Raw genomic sequence first — 19,032 nt, 5'->3', positions numbered from 1 at the left:
ATAAACCTATATGAGCTAAATCTATTAGAAATATATTGTCAAAGAACACTGGAACCTAGAGAGGCAGCTAGGAAGTCATAATGATGGTGATGGTATTTAAATAATAAATATTATTAAATTATTATAAAAGAAATATTACTATTAAATAGAAATTAATTAAATTATTATTTTATCACCATTATTTGCTTTAAAGTTAATAGAGTATTTTACATATATTATATCATTAGAAGTAATAATATATTTATTATTATTAGAATATAAGTATAATATGGTTATCATCACTATTATTTGCTTCAAAATTTGTAAAGTTTTAAATACATTATCACATTTTACATACATTAACTTATTTGATCTATATACCTTCAGTCACTTTCATATGTGACTACATAATGAAGTCCCAAATTCCTGACATTCTTCAGATACATTGGTTGTTTGTTTTTGTTTTTTCTCTTGCAAGGAGAAAGATCATTGTGCTAGAGAAAGATACAGCAAAAAAAAAAATGTGAAGTTCCATGTGCTATGAGAAGCATCCTGGTTTAGGGGAAAAAAGATTTGAAGTCATTTGAGAATAACATGTTCCATTCACAAACTTTTCGAATTAGAATGGGTTTTAGTTGCAATTTAAATAACTCAACCTTGAGAGTCCAAACCCACAGCAATATTACACTCACAAGAAGTCACCAAACTGGTATTTAACAAACTCCAGTGAAAGACAACTTATTGCCTCCTCTTTAGGTAGCCCATCCTCTTTTCTTATAACTCTAATTGATTCTAATTTTTTCCAATTTCTAACCTAAATGTGCCTCAATGTAGCTTTCTCTCCTACCTTTTGCCCTTGTCCTTTGTATACTAAGAGAACAAGTTTATTCTCTGTTCTACATCGAAACCTTTCAAGTACTTCAACATAGCTATCTTCTTTCCTTATGTCTTCTCTGCTACAGACTAAACGTTCCCCAAATCATTGCCATCCTCATGTGAAAGGGACTCTAGACCATTTCATTGCAGTTCCCCACACCTGCACAAACTTGAATTTTTTCAATCTCTTTCCTGAAATAGGGTTCCTACAATTAATGCAATTGATGCGACCTAATTAGGATATAGTATGGGAGCATGATCAGCTTCACATTATCTCTTTAATGCAGGACATACTTCCAAAAGTTGTTTCTTGTTTGTTGAAAGGCGTATTGAGCTTTTGTTTCACGAAAACTCTGACAAATAAACACCTAACTATATTATTTAGTGACTTTTTAAACTGAAGCTAAGAGTTTACTGTGAGCTCTATTAAATGTCATTAATTTTCAGTCTGAAGGCACTGGATTGAACTTTCACAATGCACAGAACTTCAGTAGAAAAATCCCAAGTCGTTGGGTGAAGAATCATACCCTGAAATTTTCTATATTTCCAGCTTATACTTGACTTTGTAGAAGATCTATTGTCTAAGGTCCTGGTCTCTTGAGTATCTTTGTATATTATTCATCATAGTTTCCAACATATCACAGGGTTTCACACAAAGTCTTTAATCTAAGGTCAAGTTTTTCTGTTAAAGGAATAGAAACCCCAACATTGCACTAAGCTTTGATAAATTTTTATAGCTGTAAATGTTATAAAATGAGAGGACTAAAGCCTAACGACATTTGAGTCACTTGTCCAAGGTCACATGGGGAATAAGTATCTGAGACAGGATATCACTCTCAATTTGGTATGTCTTCTGCAAACTAAAAGGTCAAGGCAAATTCTAACTTGGGTTACATAAATGGAGGATATAATTATTAAACCAATGTCAATAGTCTTCAAGAGATTTCAGAGAATAAAAGAAGTGCCAAAGAATTCAAGATAGACAAAAATCTCATTCAAAAACAAAACAAAACAAAACAGGAAAAGGGTAGAGTCTATAAAGTAATGGTCAGTAAAATTGACTTGTATTCCTGGCACTACTCTGAAATTCATTTTCAAAGCTTTGATTTCCCACTTCTCACAAGGTGGAAGGGTGATCAATGAAAGACCACATGGCTTTATCCAGAACACACCATTCTAGGATTTACCTCATGTCCTTCTCTTGGCTGAGTATCTAGACTGGTAGAAATTCAGCAAAGTATGGATAAAATGAAGAGAGATGGACTACATGGATGTATGATTAACTAGATTCAAAATTGGTCAAATGCCTGGACCAAAAAGCATACATTCGGTTAATGCCAACTTGGAGGTTGTCTTTATTGGAATGTTCCAGGGACCTGCCTTTTGTCCTATGCTGTCCAATATTTTTATTAGTAACTTTCAAGTAGCCATGCAGAAGCTTCTTAAAGTTGTAGATAATAGTGAGATGAATGTGTGTGTGTGTGTGAGTGTTTGATAGAGAGACAGAGACGAGACAGAGAGACAGAGAGAGAGAGACCATTCAGAGGGAATAATTAATTCGACAAAGAAAGTAAGCATACAAAACCTTGCACTCAAATGAAATAAAATGTATAGGGACGAATTCGTAGGTTAAATAAATAACTTTACAAGTATAGAATGAAGGAGATATGGAGAAAAAAAAACAATCACATGATAAAATTCTGAGTGTGTCACCTTACATTTAAAACTTACTTTTAGGTTTGGAAAATGCTTTCCCCAGTTGCTTCACCTTATCCTTCCATTTGTTCTGTGAGTTAGCCATTATTATTATGCCCATTTTATAGAGGAGGAAGCTGAAACTGGAAGAGGTTAGATGACTTGCCCAGGGTCACACAGCTAGTAAATTCATGAAGATCCTTGGTTATGTCTTCCTGTACTTCCAAGTCCAGCATTCTAGCTAATATATTACCTAGTTGCCTAAGCAGCACCTAACAAACAAATAATCTCTCCAATGGAACAGAAGAGTGACCATACTATCCACTTTTGAGTAATATGAGAACAGTGAGTTTTGTGCAGCCTTGTCATCGTCGTTGTTGTTGTTGAGAAATAATAGCTCTCTCTCTCAAAAAAAAATCTCTAAATAGGGGCAGCTAGGTGGTGCAGTGGATAAAGCACTGGCCCTGGATTCAGGAGGACCTGAGTTCAAATCTGATCTCAGACACTTGACACTTACTAGCTGTGTGACCCTGGGCAAGTCACTTAACCCTTACTGCCCCACCCCCCCAAATCTCTAAATACCTGTCTGCTTTAAACATTACTTTATCAATAGGTCTCTGATATTTGTGTAACAACATAGGGAGTATGGACATTATAGCAAAGTACTCAACTGCTTCTTAGGTGATCCAGTGTAACAGATAATATCTCTTGGACTTTTCGAAGTAAATTCCATCTTCTTTGACCTCAATTTCCTTTTCTGCCAAAGGCATAGATTGAACTAAGGGTTCCCTCCAGGTCTAATATGTCTAAGACTATGACCATATTTCATATAAACAGAAATTCATGGTTATTATTCTCTTTTCAAAGGAGGCTTGAAGAAACCAACACAAACGCAAAGCCAGCATCTGGTTTCTTTAGTGAAAACTAATGAGAACAGTAAGTTGTGAACATCACAATGAAACAAAGTCCTGAAATTGGTTCTCATTAACAAGTGGTAGAACATGCGGTTATATAAAAATAGGTGTTATTACAAGCCTTTGAGAAATAATTATTTCTGTTTTCCTTGAAACCAATTGTTATGTCCCAAAGAGAGAATTAACACTCAAGTAACCATCATGAGATCATTAACAGTACAGGACTCTCTCTCACTAATATTGACCCTATAGAAAGCTGTGCATTGTCTTCATAAATTGAGAGGAAACATACACTGCTGCTTTTTTTTCCATTGTCTTTTTAAGGATATAGATGAGGATACAATTGTAACGAACTCTACAGGGGCATGGTAGTATGGAAGGGGTATGAGGCAACTCTAAAAGGGAAGAGAATAACCTTTGCTGATGTCCATATCTCCTTAAGCTTACTTTTCAGGATGGATGTACAGGGGCAGCTTGGTGGCGTGGTAGATAGAGCACTGGCCCTAGAGTCAGGAGTACCTGAGTTCAAATCCGGCCTCTGACACTTAACACTTACTAGCTGTATGATCCTGGGCAAGTCACTTAACTCCAATTGCCTCACCAAAAAAAGAAACAAACAGGATGGATGGACACCAGTGCAGGGTCCGTGTCTTGTACAGTTCCCTTACCACCATGAGGGGCACTTGACTGTGCAATTATTTCCCTCTAGTTCTCTTTGCCAAAGTAGGGGCAAGTCTTTCATCTGTTCCAGCAGGAGATCAAAGAGATGACATTCCAATGACTGTCATTCTCCTTTCCTGACCTCTTCCGTCCAATAGGGGATGAGAAAGACTTTCTTTCAGCAACGTTCTATCATGAGTTAGTCTTCTGGGCTAACCTTTTCCTAACTGCAAGGGAATATTCCCTCTTTGAAGAGGATAGAGGGGCACTATTCCTTTCTGCTTCTTTCACCTAATCCTTGATCTGGCCTGCCTTTAGGAATAGAAGAAAAATCAATGTCAATAATCTCCCACCAGTAGGCCTCTAACCTGAGTTGCCTATCACCTTTAGAGGACACCACCCGGAGGACAAACCCCTAGTGATTTTAATGCCCCTCATGAACTCAGTTGGCAATCATTAACAAACTCCTACCAGTCTCCCCATTTCAGCTATTGTGAATCTCTGGATGCCATTTTACAAATGATTTTCTTTATCCCCCACTGATTGCACTTTAACTCCCATCCTGCTTAACACAATGCTGGCAATGTCATTCCCTAAAACTATACATCTTTTCCACTGTGCTCTCGGTACTATTTGCTCCATAAGCAAAATCCTTGCTTTTGTATTTTACCTTTTCCTTTCTCACTTCTTTCATTTTTTTTTTTTTGGTGAGGCAATTGGAGTTAAGTGACTTGCCCAGGGTCACACAGCTAGTAAGTGTCAAGTGTCTGAGGCCAGATTTGAACTCGGGTCCTCCTGACTCCAGGGCCGATGCTCTGTCCACTGCGTCACCTAGCTGCCCCCATACTTTCATTTTATGCTTCTCACTGAGACCTGACTCTTTCCTGATGACTCAGCCTCCCTGGTCACCCTTTCCAATACTCTTTCTTTAACTCATGATCTCTTTCTCACTGGCCAAAGTGGGGTGTAAATGGAATCATTTGTGCTCCCCATAGCCACTTTGCGGTTTTCCCTCTACCAACATCACTATCCTCCTTTGAGCTTCATTCCATTCATATATAGAACCTAATCAAAATTCTAGTGCCCATTGTCCACTGACATCCAAGTCATTCCCATTCTTTTCTTAATGAGTTTAATGCCTGGCTTATACTTTTTCTTTCCTCCCCAACTACTGCCCACATATTATTATTACTTCAATATACATGTGCATGGCACATAGTGGGCTCTTAAATATTTTGTTGTTGTTGTTTGTCCTTTATTCTTATGTCATGACTTGTAGTGAGTTGGATTTAAGTGAGGCAGGGCTTTTCAAAATCACCAGCCTCATTCTTTCCTCCAAAGCCATCCGGGTCCATTGGTAAAATATAGATCAGGATGATTGAAGATGGCCCTGAATTTTTAAGACAATTGTAGTTAAGTGACTTGCCCAGGGTCACAAACCTAGTAAGCATCTGAGGTGACATTTGAACTCAGTTCCTCCCAACGTGAGGGCCAGTGCTCTATCCATTGTATATTAGTGAGGCAATTGGGGTTAAGTGACTTGCTCAGGGTCACACAGCTAGTAAGTATTAAATGTCTGAGGCCGGATTTGAGCTCAGGTACTCCTGACTCCAGGGCCAGTACTCTATCCCCTGCACCACCTAGCTGCCCCTATATATATATGTGTGTGTAATTGTAGAAAATAAAATACTATTAAATAATTAAAATCCATTCTGAATCTCATCTTGAAAATTGCCTTTATGTGTAATTGTAGAAAATAAAATACTATTAGTTATGACTTTACCAACACCCAGTTTTTCAGGTTCTCCCCATTGGTTTACCATTTTTTTCTGGCCAACATCCATATCTATCCTCATTGCTGTGCATGCAGGTAATTATTTTTAACCCCAATCTATCTCCTTCAATTTGCTTTCCTCCTTTGATCTCTTGCTTCCAGGTTAAAGTTCAGATTATTATGTGAAATCTCATATTTCAATGAAACTCTCTTTAATCTACCTTCCCCATCCAGTGTTTGTTTGTTTTCTGTCCCTTCTCATGTTAATTCATGTTTACATATGCCGGCATTCTTTTATTCTTCAAGTATAATGCTACCTCTGAGAGGGCAGACTCTGGGGTTTCATTTATTTATTTTTCATTCATTCATTCATTCATTTTTGAGGTGTTGGCTTACAGCTCAATGGTAGATATTTGTTGAACTGAGCACTGATCCTGCAATGTGTTGAGTGCAAACCTATTTAATCTGACAGAATGCAATGTTCTAGAGACCTTTCACCATTCATATGTCCAGCACCATTGCCTTCCCTAGTCTCTTCATGTTCATTGACCCCTCATAATGCCTGAGGAACATAATTTTTCAGAATCTTTATAAGATCAAAATTACTTTTGAAATAGACTCATAATAAATATACACTTGTATTAAGAAAAAGGGGAGGGGTATCTATCAATTACACAAGCTTATAAGGACCTGCTATATGTGAGGCATTATACTGGGTTACAGGGTTTTAAAAATGACAAATTAAAAAGAATTCCTTCCTTTAAATATCTTACATTCTCCTGAAATATATACCACGATTGTCTCCATTGCCTTTACCCAAAAATAAATAAATAAATCAACCACCACCAACAAAACAATTATTTAACTGCTTTGATCAATGAGTAGATTCATTCTAGTCAATTTTATTTTAATGACCACTGGAGGAGACTTATGTTGGGTTGCATATTTGCCTTTTAATAATTTCCCTAATTAAATATAGAAATTATAGAGAGGTTCATTTTGCACTATTAAAATGGAAAGTTATGTTTAATTTGAGACTTTGAAAATAATACACTGTGATAAATAATTTGGTTGATATTAAAATTATTTTCTTCCCATAATGAATTAGTCTGTTTAAATGAACCAATAAATGAAGCTAAACCGCATTATTAGATAAAAGATTTAAGGATACTAATCACTGTCTTTTCTACATTGTATTTTCCCATTATGCAATGTAAATGAGTGATATTAGTAAGTTATATTACTGCTTTTTGATTAGTTGGTCAAATTTTAATGCATTTTATTTAAATAACTGAAATAATTGTACTGCCCCATGTCTATTTGCCCTACTTTAGTGACAAGTTCAGACTGAGACATTTCATGCAATCAGTTAGACATAACTTGAATGTTAATAAGCACAAACCAATACAGTAAATTCTAGGTGAAATTCAGACATACTCAGAGCTTATTTTCTGTGTCTTCCTCTGCCTCTCATACATTTTCATCTCTCCTTCTCTTTGAATACTTTCCCCCAAGAGTATCCAGCAGTTTTTGCTGCACCAGAATCTGTTACCCTATCTTAGTCTGCTCTTCCCTGCACTGATTTCTATCCAAACATTCCTTTCTGTCCCATCAAAACATGCGAACAGTATCTTATTGCTTCATGAGCTCCATAATAATCAGTGTGTGTATGTGTACCCATATGTGTACAGGTGCTTATGCATATAGGTATAGCTGTGTACGCATGTCGGTAGAGATGTGAATGCATTTGTATATGGGTGTATGACATAGGAGAAGTGGTTGAAGTAGATGTTTTCTTCTTTTTTATCTAGTACTCTATTCTAATCTCTCTTAAATCTGAAACTATTCAAATGAAGACACGTAATCTCAGGGATGCTTGAAAATGTTTAATGACTTGCTCCCCAGAAAAATAAATATATGCACTTTTAAGTTTCTTTTGCATTATTAACATTCCCCCTATCTCTTTTTAATGCTGATACAACCAATAAAACAATAAATCAAATGCCAATCTGTTGCCTTCACCAATTTCTGAAAAAATCACTGCTCCCTGGAAAATTTTAACCATGCTGTACATTCTGACTCCAACACACTCTTGCCTATCTTATTGTTTTATTGGAAAAGTAAGCAACAGACCAATTCATTTTACAAAGATTGAACTGTGGGGCAGCTGGGTAGTGCAGTGGATAGAGTACCAGCTCTGGATTCAGGAGGACCTGAGTTCAAATCCAACCTCAGACATTTGACACTTACTAGCTGTGTGACCCTGGGCAAGTCACTTAACCCTAATTGCCTCACCAAAACAAACAAAAAACCCCACAAAACAAACACACATACACATACAAAGATTGAATTGTAATAACTCAAATGTCTAAATTCCTTAACAATTAAAAAAATCACTACAACCTTATTAGATATTGGTATACATAGTATAATCCCCAATTTATACATGTAAAAAATAGAGAGAACTAAAGTGATTTTCCCAAACATATACAAGTAGTAAGTTTCATAACAATTACTTGACCTGAAAATTCTGTATCCTGATTTTATTTAAGTAAGAAATTGACTTTGTGGAGTCAGGTTTGTAGTTCAAGAATAAATTTCGACTTTGTTTTGGACATTGTTTCTCTCCCAAAAGCAGTGACTGTGACCTTTTTACTATGCAAACAGTGTTAGAATCAGATTATAGGAGAACTTAAATGCCAACAGTTAAGAAGCCATTTTAATAGTCCTGGGGCAAGGCAATACTTATTTGCATCTGGTTTATGGCCCTGAGCACTGAGTTGAGGGGACATCCCAAATGGTATTGACTCCAGAAGAATGGACCAGTCTTAGCATCTGATGGGATGACAGGCTGGTACTGAGAATGAGAGAGAGTGCCCATCACCCTTTTTTGAGTTTAACAAATACTGGTTGAATTCAGTTGAATGACTGTTTTTTTCTTTCAAATTCCATTGATATTTAATAAAAAATTAACAGTGGTCTTTTATTAAAAGATCTTAAGGTAGGCAGGGAAGATTAACACACACACATATATTTTGAACATTTACATTAATTTGAAACATCAATTTAAAGTGTTATAATGGCAAATTCTTAAATAATGTCATTCTACCATACACATCTTTCAGCTTTAATGCTTTTGCCCTTTTTAAAAATTTTAGGTTGAAGAAGCTCTGGAAGCTGTGAAAAATGCTACAAATGAGCAAGACCTTGCAAATCGCTTTAAGGAATTTGGAAAAGAGATGGTGAAATTGAACTATGTAGCTGCCAGAAGACAGCAGGTGAGGAAATATGTGGGATTATAGGAAAGAAGATGAAATTGCTACATTTCATGTAATCACATAGGTTACTTTTATTTGACATACTATACTACTCAAGATTGGCCATATCATTTTCTTGATTGAAGCCAATTCCTTATGTCAGTTTCAGAAGTTTTTTTTTTTAATTATTGAGATCATAATTTCAACTCTGATCCAATGTAGTTTCAAAAGCATATTCTGATAAAAATGAAAAGTATATTTCTTCTTAGCCAACTCCATGTTCCCTTAAAATCCAGGATTCTGACCCCTAACTGAGATGATCAATTTTCATCAACATATGAGTGAGTGAAAACTTATGTTAACCCATTGTATTTACCCATCTCCAGACCATTCTCACATTATATCCTTTCATCCACTATGAAACCATGGAATTCAGCTGGACTTCTCCCTTGATGCCACAGATTTTAAGTCCTTTCCCCACCACCTTTCCCAATTATTAGGTCTTGCTCTAAGAGTGATAATTAAGGGAAAACTACAATGCTACTGAAATGATGGACCAATTAATTTGAATTCCATTTGACTATCTAGATCACAACTCCCTTCCCCAGTCACTGTTCTCTTATATGTGTTCTATCCTCCTTTTGTAGTTGTTAAGGCTAAAATTCTAGCCAGTCTGTCTAAAATATCTGAGTGGTTGCCAGTAAGTTATAAGCTTTACCAAGAGTTAGACTTTTAAGCATTTATTAAGGAGAATAAGAATTTGGTAAAGAGAGAAGGAAAGGCCTACATTCATCTATCTATTAAAGGGAGAGCACATTTCTAGCTCTCTTCTCTGCCGGAGTCCACAGGAAAGAGCGCCAGTCAGAGCGCCAGCCTCCTCCTTCTTCCTCCCACAAGCAAACATCACTTCCTGACACCAAAGAAAAGACACATGGTCTTGCCCTCAAAGACCTTCGTGCACTTCATGGGCGGAGCTCTTCTACAGTAAGTCTCCAGCAGGTGGTGTCATTCCAATCGTTACATAGTATAAGGTCTCTGAGTAAAGCGAATGTTTCATTTTTTGTGTTTGTATTCCCAGCATCTTCCTCAGTTTTTAGCACAAAGTGGGTATTTAATGAATGTTTCTTGGTTAGTTGTTGGCACTGAGTATGTTAATGATAGTCTGAGGTTATTTTTCTTAAATATAAGGCATGGCTTGACAGCTAGGAATGAAGGTTAGTATTAGTATTTCCTTTATTATCTTTATATATATATATGTATATGTATATATATATATATATGTATATATATATGTATATGTATATATATATATGTGTATATATGTGTATATATATATATATATGTATATGTATATATATATATGTATATATGTATATATATATATATATATATACACAGGGCAATTAGGATTGCTCAGCGTCACACAGCTAGTAAATGTGAATTATCTGGGGCCAGATTTTAACTCAGGTCCTCTTGAATCCATCTTCGGTGCTTTATCCATGGCGCCACCTAGCTGTCCCCTTATATTTTTATGTAATACATTTTTCAGTGAATGTTTTCTCTATATGTCAGGGGTCTTCAAGCAGAGACAGGATGATCACTTTTTGGGTTCTTTTTAAGGTGGATTCTTTCAGAAATGGTCTATATTAGATAGACTTTGAGACCAGCCTGCTCTTAAAATTCTACACTTTTGTGTGACTGTCTACTCTAGACCCCTCAATTTTACAAAGGAGGGACTGAGGCTCTAAATGAGGCTGTGACTTTCCCAAGACTTCTTAAATGGAAGACTATCTTTCCCCATTTCCCATTAACATAAGCAAAGAAATTCAAACTTGTTAGGTTGATCCTGGTGGTGTTGATGGCTGTTTTATATTGCACATACATAACAATCCTTTGACAATCCTTTGTAAGTCACAAATGAAAAAGATTGAGGAAATCTTTTTTATATGACTACATAAGAATGTAAGAATTGCCAGGCTGACTCAGAAGCTATAGTGGATTCAGCTTAGTTCCCTTTCACATTAAAAAAAAAAGAAAGTCTTGTGAAAGAGTGCATAGGGTTATCCTCATCTACATCAGACTCAGAGGCTAAGAACTGAACTAAGTGGGATGCTTTCAGAGAGAGCCATTCATACACATATATGTGCATACACTCTCTTCTCTGACAGATCTCCTGACTCTTAATCAGACCAATGTGGGTTAAAAGTATAAAAATGGGAGTGATTTTTCCGCATCTCCTTTCATATCATATCCCTTTTTCAGATCGTTGAGAATTCATTATTTATGGTATATTCATTATATATTCATTATGTGACTGTATGTAGCTATCCATCCATCCATTTCTAGGGCTTCAGTATGCAGTCCAAGTTTGCATTTACTGCTGGATGCAATCCATTTGGAGTCGATGATCAAAGAGAGGCAAGCAGATGCTCGATCATTTGATAATCATCTCTTGTCACAGTCAGAAGTCCCTAGCACAGTTAGCAGATCTCCTGTACATTTCTCAGACTCAATTTGATGCCTAGAAAATAATTTCAGCAGGTTCCACTCCTGTCATTCACTAGATGAGGGCATGCCACTAGAAAGAGCCCTAGCATAGGACAGTTTTCTGAATAGTCTATAAGAATTAATTCAAAGATCAGAGGATAGTTAGTTTGCAAAAGAGAGCACATGGGGGAGGGGCATGAAAGCAGCCTCAAAGTGTTTGAAGGACTCTATTAATGATGGATGATGGTGATGACAACAACAATGACATGACAATGATAATGGTGGTGTCAGTTCTATAGCACTTTACATTTTGTAAAACACAATACAAATATGATCTCATTTGATCCTGACAACACTATGAAGGAGGTCCTATTATTATCCCAACTTTATAGATTAGGAAAAGGAGAATTAGAAGATTTAAGGCTGGATTTGAACTAGGGTCTTCCTGACTCTAGACCCAGCACTTTTATCTATCATGGCACCTAGAAAAGGCATTAGACTTTCCTTGCTCAGTCCTAAGGTATAAAATAAGGAATTCTGGTTGGAAGTTACCTAGTAAGTACAAAGGTACTCCTGATTGGAGTAGAGAGGTACTTTACAGGGAGAGAAAATTTCCTACCAATTCCAGGTATCACAAAGTGGAATGGATTGTTGTGCAAAGTTGGGTTCAGCTCAGTGAGCATGTACTTTGAGCCACTTACTGAGTTAAGTACTGGGGATATAGCAGGCACAAGGAGCTTACAATCTATTTCCCCTCCCTCTCTTTAAACAAGGCCTGAATGGTTATTTTAGTATGGGGTGCTTTTTTCCAATGGGTAAATTATTCATCTCTAAGATGAATTAAATAGCCACAGAACTCCCTTCAAACTCTGAGAGTCTACAATTTTTTAATGTCAAAACCAAATCTAAACTCATGGCCTTTATACAGTGGGAACATCTCTGTCGTCCATGTCCATCTCCTAACACCTCATACCAACTATCCAATATGGAGCACCTCTCCATCAAGATTATCTCCTCAAATGGAGAGAATATTTTTGGCCTTTAATAGGAGACTTAATTACCCTCTTGAGGTTTATTCTTTTTTTTTTTTTTTTTTTTGCAGGGCAATGAGGGTTAAGTGACTTGCCCAGGGTCACACAGCTAGTTCAGCGTCAAGTGTCTGAGGCTGGATTTGAACTAAGGTCCTCCTGAATCCAAGGCCAGTGCTTTATACCCTGTGCCACCTAGCTGCCACCAAGGTTTATTCTTAGATAGCTTTTCTATTGGCACCAGGGTGATATTGATTTCCTAATCATTGAGATTTGTGGGTTGTTTTTTTTTTTGGTCAAAAAATCTAAGACTTGAACTGTCAGAGATGACAAGCCTTTATGAAAAGAAAACTATTTAAAGACATAGGTAAGGTGGTTATGAGGGGCTTGGCATAAACTCAATATGATATTATTTTGAACGTACTTCTTTTTTCTGGGGGGGAGGCAATGAGGGTTAAGTGACTTGTTCAGGGTCACAAAGCTAGTAATTTGAACCTACTTATGAAGATATATGCATAGACAAACAGGGAGTCCCCTTTCTGCCACTCTCTGCCCACATGATGTTAAGGGTGTGACTTTACAGGTCTGGCCATTGGTTTTCTCATCTGCAACATAAAGTCAAATTTGCGTTGATGACCTCTAAATTTTCTTTTCATTCTGCATTTCCAAGCATTTTTGAAAAGCAAATGTGCATTTATGGTATCTCCCTATGTTTTCTTTGTTCAGGAACTGAAGGATCCTCACTGTAGGGATGAGATGGCAGCTGCCCGAGGGGCTCTGAAGAAGAATGCCACTATGTTGTACACAGCATCCCAAGCATTTCTCCGTCATCCAGATGTGGCTGCCACCAGAGCCAACAGGGACTATGTGTTCAAACAAGTCCAGGAAGCTATTGCTGGCATTTCAAATGCTGCTCAGGCTACTTCCCCCACTGATGAAAACAAAGGACACACTGGCATTGGGGAGCTGGCTGCTGCCCTCAATGAGTTTGATGTGAGTATCACAATCTCATGCACAAGCAATTCTGGTTTCCACTCAGAAAATTGGGTAGGGGGGATTGGAACAAAACAATATAAAACAAAATATGTCTTTTTAATGAATACTTATTTGTGCAACATCCTGGGAAGGTACACTAATTTTATCAACAATAGTTCTGGTTTCACAAAACTCCATAATACTATTCTCTATACTTTGCATCCTCTAGATTCCTTGAAACTAGGAACCCTAATGGTACATAATTATATCCCAATAGAAATCTTGTAGGGTGCTACCTTTCTTAGTGAAGAACTAATATATTAGAGGCATGTCCCATAGTCAGAAATGGCATTGCTGGGGCAGCTAGGTGGTGCAGTGGATAAAGCACTGGCCCTGGATTCAGGAGGACCTGAGTTCAAATACGGCCTCAGACACTTGACAATTACTAGCTGTGTGACCCTGGGCAAGTCACTTAACCCTCATTGCCCTGCTCTCCCCCAACCCCCCCGCCCAAAGAAAATAAAACAAGAAATGGCATTGCCCCATTAGAAATAATAAAGACTTAGAGAGGCATACTAAGACTGGGCACTACAGGGCAGCTAGATGGCACAATGGATAAAGCACCAGCCCTGGATTCAGGAGGACCTGGGTTCAAATCTAGCCTCAGACACTTGACACTTACTAGCTGTGTGACCCTGGGAAAGTCACTTAACCCCCATTGCCCCACCAAAAAAAAAAAAAAAAGACTGGGCACTAGCCTGAAGCATTATCTTCATTCTTTTCATGCTGTGGCTTCCCGACCATTTTAGATTTCATAGGCTATTCTCGACCTTCTATTAGGATGTGAATTTTTTTCCCATATGATGCTGATGTTAAACACAGTCATTACTAGGGTATGTGTCTCTCCCATTCCCAGGCGTTGGACAATGAAAACCTCAAGGAAAGATGACTGTCCTTTAACTTGGCCTTGACCTGACATTTAAAGGCCTATCACTTTAATTCAGTACACATTTGTTGTGTTTACTATATACAAAACACCATAGAAGAGAATTTGCTTTGCAAGCTCTATGTATCTCCAAATGTAGTTAGTTAACTATCCACTTACAAGGCTACAAATTTGCAGTCAGTTCCAGTCTACAATTATTGCTCTATGGTAGGTATTGTGGGACTCTAAAGAGGGTATAAAGCATGATCTCTGTTTTATACAAATTTTTATACAAGCTTACTGAATAATACATGGAATAAAATAGGCAGATATAATTATACATCTAAGACAAAAGTAATAAGAAATAAAAAGCAGTATGTATTAAAAAGAAAGGGCTTCTGGGGCTCAGATGAGAGATGTTCAGGCCGAGCTCATTAAAAAAATGGAAGTTTAATGGAAGGAACACTGGGTTATTAGTCTGAGATGTAGCATATAAAAATTGGAGACATAGTTTCTGAGTAATTAGTAATTTTATTAATCGTATTAGTGGATAACTAATAAAAGGTGTCAGTGGCACTCGGAAATGCCAAAGAATCCTTCTTAGAACACATACAATGCTTATATGATCTTGTGCACTCAATCAACTTTGATAGATTAACAAGTAATGAGGGAATTAATATTTTAATGAGAAATTGGCTTATTCTAATAAGGGTCTGGAGAATGTTATTCTGATCACCCAATCTTGGTGAAAGAAATTTATCTATGCCCATATCACATAATCTAGGGTAATCTAGACAAATGGAGGAATTTAATTCTACTCAGACACATCTGGGTAAAACACAATGGACCTGAAGCCATCAATACACCTAAACTAAAATTTCTTTACCTTTTGAATAGATCTGAATTCTCCCAGTAGGGATTGTCTTCCCAAGATTCTATTTCTTTATCATTCCTGTCCTTTAAAGGTTGACTGAATAACCTATAGGGAATGAAGAAACAGAAGGGGGAGGAAGAAACTTAGTCCTAATTCAAAAAATTGGGCATTAGTATAACAGAGGAATAATCATTTCTCTCAGAGGACTTGGTTTAAAATCCAAGTTTTTACTTAATATCAACATGATCTTGATCATCAAGAACATTTGGTTGAATCTAATAATAGGGTGGAATTGTATAGATAAAAATGTAAAGTCTCACACTTGGCGTCAAAAATTTAATGGTGCTAGTATGAGAGAGGAGAGGCATAGCTGTCTGAGGAAAAGCCAGGTGTGTTAAAGAGCCACAAGCTCAGAATGATGGGGCAGCAAAATATTTACGATGATCTTGGGCTACATGAAAAAATATACATATTGTATATATTTTATATGTAATAAAAGATATAATATATATTGTATATTAGATAAATATATAGTATATATAACATATATTTTATGTGTATAGAGATAACTCTATATCTCTCTATCTAGAGACACATACATATTTATCTCTATCCATCTATCTATCCATCCATCTATCTATCTATCTATCTATCTATCTATCTATCTATCTATCTATCTATCTATCTATCTATCCTTTATCTATCTATCCATCTATCTACCTATCATCTTCCAGGAATAAAAAGATAAGAGATATTCTGGTACTCTGCCCTTGTAAGATCACTTCCAGATCCTGAAGTTTAGAAATGAACTGGAAAACTAGAGAAGAGCCACCATGGCAAAGGGCCTTGAGTCCATGCAATAGGGGAATTAGTTGAAGGAATTGGGAATGTAGAGTCAGGAAAAGAGAAGTTATCATAGCTGTCTTTAAATGCCAAAAAAACTATCATGTTGATATGCTTGGCCCTGGAGGTCAAGTCCTAGGAGCAGTGGATTAAAATTGAAAAGAGATAAATAAAGACCTTATATGAGTGGTAACGATAGTGGGGAACTATCTAAAAATTAGAACTAGCCACAAGTGGAATAAACTCTCTTTGGAACTAGTTGGTTGCTCTTCATTGGAGGTCTTCAAGCAGAGACTGAATGATCAGTTATGTATCTTACAGTATAGATTGATGTGGTGGTAATAACTATAATAGCTCCCATTTATGTGGCACTTTAAGGTTTTCATTGAATTTTGCATATATTTTGTGGTATCCCCAGCATAACCCTGAGAGTTAGGAGCACTTATTAACATCACTTTAAAAATGAGGAAACTGAGGCCTAGAGAGATTTCAATTTATGTGCCCAGGGTCATACAGCCAATGAGTCTGAGGCCAGATTTGAACTCAAGTATTCCTGTCATATAGTGCTGTATTCATCCACTGTGCCAACTTGCTACCTATGTATTTGAATTGCTCATTTCTGGGATTTCTATGTTTCTGTGATTCCCCAGATCTAAATTCTATGCTCCTCTTAGTCTTAGGGATGTAGGGATGGACTAGAGCAAAGAGGGTATTAGTCATTCAGGAGAAAGGAATGACATGAACACAGATTTAGGTGTTGAAGGAGGTCATCATGTTTGGAGAATGCTGAGGAATCTCATTCGACTATATCATAAAATAGTGGAATTTAGAACCATAAGGAGAGTTTAGGATTAACCCACCATTTCATGTACATACATCTCTCCTCTTGAATACTAGACTGAAGGAGTTTAGAACTTATCATGTAGGAAATAAGGGTCCCAGCACAGCAGAATGACATGGCCCCATATATACCTTAAGGAGACTGATCTTGTTACACCCTCTTGTATAGCTTTAAATCTTGAAAAACTATAGGTGAGAAGACAAGTGAGTATGCTATTGTAGTCATCTTACCCAAGAATAATGAAAGAATTAAACAAGATGTTGTTAGTGGAAACAGAAAGAAAAAATGGGGAAAATGATTTTGCCATTTTTCTTGAGTGTTAAGGATTGTGAAGCACTTTATGTCCATGATCTCATATGTAAAGATAAGGTCACATAATTACACTGAAAGGTTGAGTAGCCTGCTAGTACATGTCAGATATGGAGCAATAAATGCAGTTCTTCCCAACTCATTGGGTTATCCTGAAGTACACCAACAAATTGCCTTTTTCTTTATAAATAGTAGGCTATTGAATAGATAGCAATATAGATTCTGGAATGATCCACAATGAGGTGATAATTGAAGTTTGGGGAGTAACTTGCCCAAAGTAACACATGTAGTAAGTTTCTGAGGTAGAATTTAAAACTAGGTCTTCCTAACTGGAACATATAATCAGAGATATTTTTCTTTAATATGATAAAACATACTTTAAATAAGGGCTAATTGTGGGCATAATAATGTGAATTATATAGGTATGCACATAGATAAAGACATGTGATCATACATTTGGGTATCAGTCAATACAACTCACATGGTTCCTCTACCTAACTTTTTTTGTTTTTATTGTTATCCCATTTAGCATTTTATCCACCTTTCTCATTCCCAGTTGTGTTGCCATAAAATCAGAGTTATTTGTTCTATTTGGTCTGAATCCATATGGTTATAACTCAAAAAATGCAATTGAATTCACACATTTTCTCATAAGCAAGAGTTAAATATTAGAATTCCATAGGTAGGATATGATTAGTCCATTCAAGTTTTCCCTTATACACACTAACACATATCCTAAAAAATTCTTACCTGTGTTTTTTTGAGCATTTCTCTCACTGAAAAATATAATCACCAGCTTTCTTTACTTTAGAGCAGGCCTGTAATTCACCAGTGCAATATAACCACATTAGGGCTTCTTTGATGTGCTCTATCAATCTTGCTAGTCTAGCATTAAATTGGAATGCACATACCTCAGGCTCAATTTTTGAGTGCTATTCCTAGCTACACTATTAACTTGCTCTCTTTTCTTGGGGTTGAAGTGAATTAAGCTTCCTGTTATCACTTTTCTCACATTCTATTATTCTATTAAATGGGAATTTTATGCATGTTAATGAGTTATTAATATAATCAAGATTTAAATGAGTAGAATGCTTTGAGATCTCCAAATGAGAGACCATTCACTTGCATAGTAGAAAAGGCATCAATAACAACTGTAAATTAAGCATATCCTTAAAATACTGTAATTTAGAAATGGAAACATTTTAAATGTCATGGAAGACAATAAATAGTGTAGTACAAATTCAGATATAGTAATCATGTTACCTAATAATGCGTTTCATATCTATCTACAAAAAAGGAAAAATCATCTTTGATTAGTTTCCCTTCAAATTAGTCATAATTGAGTAAGGTATCCCCAATTAAATGTGGAAAATAATATATTAGTAATCAAAAGTGCACAATATTGTGACCTTCTGGTATATAATGCTATTGACTGATTCCAAGCTTGATAGTTATACCTCACAGTCCAAGTAAGGACTCGTTGTTATCCTCTATTTGTCTGAAATGTTGGCTTTGTTTGCAGGCTGGTAATCTCAATGTAATTTGGACTTGGTGACCTGTTTTCTGACACTTATTATGGTTAGACATCTAAATTC

General features: G+C 36.4%; 1 protein-coding gene across 2 annotated transcripts in view; it reads left to right on the top strand.

Annotated features, from left to right (window-relative positions):
- The window catches only part of CTNNA2 (catenin alpha 2), a 1,529,678-nt gene that overhangs the window by 495,338 nt on the left and 1,015,308 nt on the right, over positions 1–19,032 (top strand). For both annotated transcript variants that reach the window (XM_043982315.1, XM_043982316.1), the window contains exons 5-6: positions 9,057–9,176; positions 13,397–13,663. In XM_043982315.1, coding sequence (XP_043838250.1) covers positions 9,057–9,176; positions 13,397–13,663 — 387 coding nt within the window. The remainder of the gene's footprint in view (positions 1–9,056; positions 9,177–13,396; positions 13,664–19,032) is intronic.

Source organism: Dromiciops gliroides, chromosome 2 (assembly GCF_019393635.1).
Source record: "Dromiciops gliroides isolate mDroGli1 chromosome 2, mDroGli1.pri, whole genome shotgun sequence".
In the NCBI taxonomy this organism is placed as follows: domain Eukaryota; kingdom Metazoa; phylum Chordata; class Mammalia; order Microbiotheria; family Microbiotheriidae; genus Dromiciops; species Dromiciops gliroides.
This window is presented reverse-complemented; position numbering and strand designations above follow the sequence as displayed.